At 40.4% G+C, this 5,623-nt stretch overlaps 1 protein-coding gene across 1 annotated transcript; it reads right to left on the minus strand.

Moving 5' to 3' along the window:
- Nucleotides 1–1,739: 1,739 nt before the first annotated feature.
- On the minus strand, nucleotides 1,740–5,227 carry ZNF475 (zinc finger protein 475). The gene is given in 2 exon segments (XM_072360450.1): nucleotides 1,740–1,891; nucleotides 5,050–5,227. Coding segments are annotated over 2 exon segments (330 nt in total).
- Between the last annotated feature and the right edge of the window lie 396 nt (nucleotides 5,228–5,623).

Here is a 5,623-nt window from a genome sequence, read left to right on the forward strand (position 1 = left end):
AGTTTATGTGCAAACAATCTGGGAAAATTAACATGATGCAGAAAAGACACCTCCAGGGTTTTATGTCTGTACGTGAAAACACACATATGACAAAGAAAGCTCCTACTGCTGCTGAACAGCTCATGCTGGATTTTGTCATATCTACTGAGTAGCCTCACTGGCTCCTTAATAAAACACTTCTTCAAACTCAAGTAACAATAAAAAGTGCTCTCTGCTGTACCTTGCTAAGAGTTAGTATTGCTTCCTTCGTGTGTTTAACCTATTCATGGATGTGAATTGTGTCACTTAAAAATGACATAATCAAACACCTCTGTAACACACACCTGTGCTGACACTGAGTTATGATCACATTTGTCACCGAGGGCAGATAATAAGACACACTGTACTTGTGTAGACTTGACAGAAGAATATGTTTTATCAGGCTCGTGACGAAGATATGTTCCTCTAACATATAATTTTTGGCTGGTTGCTTAATAAAGCTGAGCATAAATCATACTGGGTATCATTCTTAGGCAAGAAGTGCTCCAAGAAGAGGCTATTTTGAGGTGTTTTCTGAAAACAGCCAGGCTCTGCTTCCTCCCCCATAGATAGATCCCTTTATAAGGGAATGTCTGTATGTGACAGTGAGCAGCTTCATACACTGTACTGTACCATAGGGCTATGCACATTGGGTGCTGAGTGGATTTAAGTTCGGAGTCAGTGATCCATCTTGCATCCAGTGATGGATCAGGGGGTTAGGTGGGGAACAACCTAGACCCCTAAAACAAAGCACAAAAGACAACACCAAAGATGCTGCATGGGTTCTCTCATTAGCCTGACTCAGCTGAAGGTTCTTACTCTGACCAGAAAAGACTGATGGAAGGAAAGGCAAATCACACAAGGTTTCCTGACCAACAACACTTTGGCTTTGCTTCCATTGAGATTACACTTCACATCAAAACTCTTATTTCCTAAAAGTCTTCTGAAGTTCTAGTTTCTGAAGCAGTAGGGGACTGCATTCAGGGCAAGTCATGTAGCCAAATGTACCTGCTGAAAAGGAAGCTCAGACACTAAACCATCTCTCCCTGTTTCACCAACCTGCTGAACAGTAAGACCACAAGGTGGGCTCCACTGAGATACTCTTGGGAATCTCATTTCTTTCCATCCCTTGCTGAATACCAAAACATGACACCTAAGTTAGCAAATGCATACACAAGGCACAAGCTCTTTCAAAGACACAGATATCTAAATCTGAAAGGCCGTGAAAGGAGTGGGACTGCAGGGCACATTACATTAGGTCAAGGTTTATGAGAGCAGCAAAATGAATCAGAAACAAACTGGGAGAATCCTTCATTTTGGGATCTCCCAAAACCATCAAAGCAGAGGACCAGAAGAGAGAGTATGATATTTAGCATTACTTTCAAGCTTTCTTCTGTCATCCCTCTCGAACTGCATTTTTGAGGTGGTGCTAAGCTGAAAGTCTGAAGTGAGGAAAGATATTTGCTACCACTGGGCTAAATATCACCATATTTGAACTTACCCTGCAGTAATGGCTGTTGTGTTTACTCTGGAGACTTTTGGAGCATGTGATTTGACAATGCACTGCAGTTTTCATGCCCATGGCTTTCCAGCTGGATTTTATTTCTCTTGTTGCTCATATGAAAGGTACATGGCGTGTGCTTCGGTGCACACACACACGCACACACACACATATACAAGTGTGTGTGAGTGTGTGTGTATGCAAGCATGCTACATTCGCTTCACGCTGCAGGTTTCAGTTTACAGGACTTTGGGTGTATGATCAGTCAGCCTGGAAGGAAAGTACGCCCACAAACATCACATGGAACTGGCTGGTTCTGGGCGCTGATCCAGGCAGCCTATTATAAAGAATCAAGATCATAGAAACCTTTGGCTGGAAAATTAAAAAAAGAAAGTATCGGTTTTCATTCTGGAGACCCACATTCAACCCTTTATGGAAAATATTTTCAGGAAATACCTGTTGACTGAGTCTTTCAGTTTAACCAAACCATATTGCTTTTGCAAATGAAAAGGAAAGAAATGAAAGAAAAGAAAGAAGAGAGTAAAAAATACATAAAAAAACTCTTTCTTTGTCCCAGGGGTTGAATTAAATTAACTTCAAACTAAATCATTCTGTACTGTATGATACTACAGAGAAAACATCATGCTGTGTGTTATGATATGCATTCTCAACTAATTATTAACATCTTTGCATGTGTACTATTATCAGCAAATTTCACTTTTTGGCTCTTATTCAAGTCCTGCTTAATAAGCATATGTTGTCTGACTATGGGAATGGGAGGGAGCACACTGTACTTGAGACTATGCTCTTTGTACTGCTCTGAACAAGGAGTCCAATTTTCTTCCTGTGAAGTCCATGCAAGTTTTGCCAATAACAGGAATAAAGCTTGGGTGAGTCTAAAAGTCTGCAGACAAAACCTGCAGCTCCTTAAAGCCACAGCTTCCAAAGAGCTCTTTGCAGTAATGTATCTATTGTCATCTAGATGCTAATCCAGTTTTCCCTTCAGTTACTTTCCACTGCTGGAAGAGCGACTGTTCTGAAAGCTCAGGAGTATTCTTTAAACCCTCACACCAGATGTATTTTCAAGATTGTGTTTGAGTATAAAAAATGTCTTTGTTTGCCTTCACATAGAAATAGCTTTGCATATTTGTGCTGTTTCAAACGCTTTTCCAAAAAGAACAGGTATGTTGCTTAGTACCTGAATTTAGTTCTAAAGAGTCATCATTTGAAGCTTGGGAAGCAAACATCTGCATGGCTTGATTTGAAGATGTCTTTTCTTCATCCTTCCCAAAAGGTATGACAATACAGAAAAAGGCTGAAAAAACTGCTTTTGTCTTTGATATGCAAGCAGCAGATCGTTCTAAAAAGAAAAGGGTTTGTGCATTTGAAAATATTTCATGGTTTCTGTCATTGGCACATGATAGAGCTCTTCATTAAAGGCCCATACAGTTTTAATATGATTCATATCCAACGGTTCGCATAACCACAATAAGCCTTAGATCTCTTAATATGCCTGTTCCTAATGTTCTTTTTGTTAGAAGAGCAACCAAGTAGTGTTTCTTTTCTTGGCTGAGACAAATATCCCCTTTGCTCGCAGGAAATTAATGTGTATTTTCTGTACTTTGGAAAGTTTATTGAATATAAAAAAAGAGAGAGAGAGAGAGAGAGAGAAAGATGACTTTCTCCTTGAAGGCATGTGTTAGGCATTCCACAAACAACACACTGTGTAATCAGGGCAGTGGTTGTCTTCCCGTGACACTTGAGTTTTCAGAAAGAAGAATTTACGTAAGTTATAAAAAGTTTTATGTAAGCAGTTAATATTTCTGAGATTTGTTTTTACTTTGTTTTATTTTACTTTTTTGAACACTGCCCGTTCCATTCAAAAACAAGGGTAACTCCTCCTCCTCAAGTTGAGAAACTGTGAGACATGCGGTACGTGTATGTGGTCTGAAGGCCAGTTATAGCATTTACCAGATGATTGAGAGCAAGTCTTACGGAAAAAGAGCAACACAGATTACTTTCTCGAGGCCAGAAGCATGAGGCAACTACAGGGGGAACAGTTTTAGCTTAAACTACAGAACGGATCAGACTTGCATCAGCAGGCATTTAGGGACAGACTCTGGAAGCAGATCAGAGCCCCCTGGGGAAATGTGGACACACAGCACCTCGCGGGAGATGCGCGGCGCCTGATATGACTCACTGCGTAAACGAGACAACTTTCTGATTCATATCTGGGAGCCTTTTGCTGGATTGTTCTCTCGCAGAGGGGCTGTCTTTCTGATTCTGCTCCATCAAAATAAGAACAGCGTATTCAAAATAACCTGAGCTGTCTTTTTGCATCCTCCTCTTCAGATGGAATTCTCATTTTCTCCATCCTTTTTTTTTTTTTTTACTACACAACAAACATGTGTAACTAAAAAACAAACCAAAAAACAGCCTAACGACAAAAAGAGCAAATGCAATCAAAGCGTCTTTTGAACCCATCTTTTACTGCAGATTTAACTCTACTGTTTGGCATCTGATAACCAAGCCTTGATATGATACTGCATGATCTGCAGTCACTGCTGTTTTGTGCGGCCGATCAGGGTCCTCGCTGTTCCCATTCTCTTCTGTATGTGTCTTCTGGAGACATATTTCTTCATGCTGCTGTAAACTGATCTGGTGTATGACTCCTTCCCAATGAGCTGGAGAATTTGTCTATTTTTCCAGACATTAAGGGAAACTATGGGAAATTACGGAGAACAAAAATAAAAAAGTGGGCGAATTAACTGCCTGTGAGCGAGTGGTCCAAACTTGGCACAAAGTATCTCAGAACAGCTGGCAGGTCCAGGGAAAGCATCCAGCTGAAATGAAATAACTATATGTGGGAATAGAGAGATCTGAGGAGCAACTTCCAGGCAAAACATGGCTAAGGTTTCCTTTGGGTCCCTCAGTGAATGCACACCTCTGGGACACATGTGGGAGCCAGCTCTACCAGGTGCTGAGGATTGTCTGTTTCATCATTTATTTGAAGAAGTAGGATCTAGGCATCTTAGTAACGGAACTCAATGCATAAACATACATAATCAGCACAAAATGAATGCTCATCTTATACTGCACATCACTTTCCCCATTACGTTTATGCTGTAGTGTACCATAAAGTAATGACCAAGGCTATTCCCTGCATATTCATTGTAGACAGTACTACTTTTTCATTTACACATTTATTTTAACAAAACCCTTAAAACACAGCTTATATTTTAGATAACTCTTAAAAATGCCCTATTTTCTTCCAGTCCTCATCCATACCGTATTGTGGGCTAATATTTTTGTACTCTGGTTTGGAACATACTGACACATAAAGAGGACCATGCTAGGATGCAGCACAAAAGAAAGAATTTAAAAGAAATCTTAAAACAAGCTGTGATGACTGCCTTCTTTACAGACTAGATGTGGAAAAGGAGTAATCAAACCGATAAGAAAGTGCTTCAAATTTGTTTTTGTTTCCTTCCACTTCCTTTCACTGGTCCTGTGTTTAGCGTGTACCTTACCTTGTATGGGACTGATTTCAGGCTTTCAAGGCTCTGGCCTTTTCAAGTGCTTGGGCAGCATGTTGTTCTCTTGATACCATTTTTTTCCCAAGCATTGTGGCTCATGGATACTAACAGATTTTGTTCCATGCTCACATCCATATATGTCACAAAACACAGTTGGTGGCTGTCTTACCATTCATGCCTGCAAACATCTGTAAGGAAGAATAAACGTCGTTTTCAGCAATAATTTTGAATCAGAACAATTCTGAATGAAAATAAACATTCAGGTTAAGAAACTGACTCATACTTGGAGTGAACAGATCTAATGCTGTGGATGCCCCATCCCTGGGGACATTCAAGGCCAGGCTGGATGTGGCTCCAGGCAGCCTGGTCTGGTGGTCAGTGACACTGCACATAGCAGGGGGGTTGAAACGAGATGATCATTGTGGTCTTTTTCAACCTGGGCTATTCTATGATTCCATGATTCTATGATTCATTGCATCTGGATTCAGTCTTGAAAGGGGTATAGCCCCATAAACTGTCCATTTAAAATAGGTAGGCTCTTTCTGCAAATACTGAGCTGAAAATTCAT

Source organism: Excalfactoria chinensis, chromosome Z (assembly GCF_039878825.1).
Source record: "Excalfactoria chinensis isolate bCotChi1 chromosome Z, bCotChi1.hap2, whole genome shotgun sequence".
In the NCBI taxonomy this organism is placed as follows: domain Eukaryota; kingdom Metazoa; phylum Chordata; class Aves; order Galliformes; family Phasianidae; genus Excalfactoria; species Excalfactoria chinensis.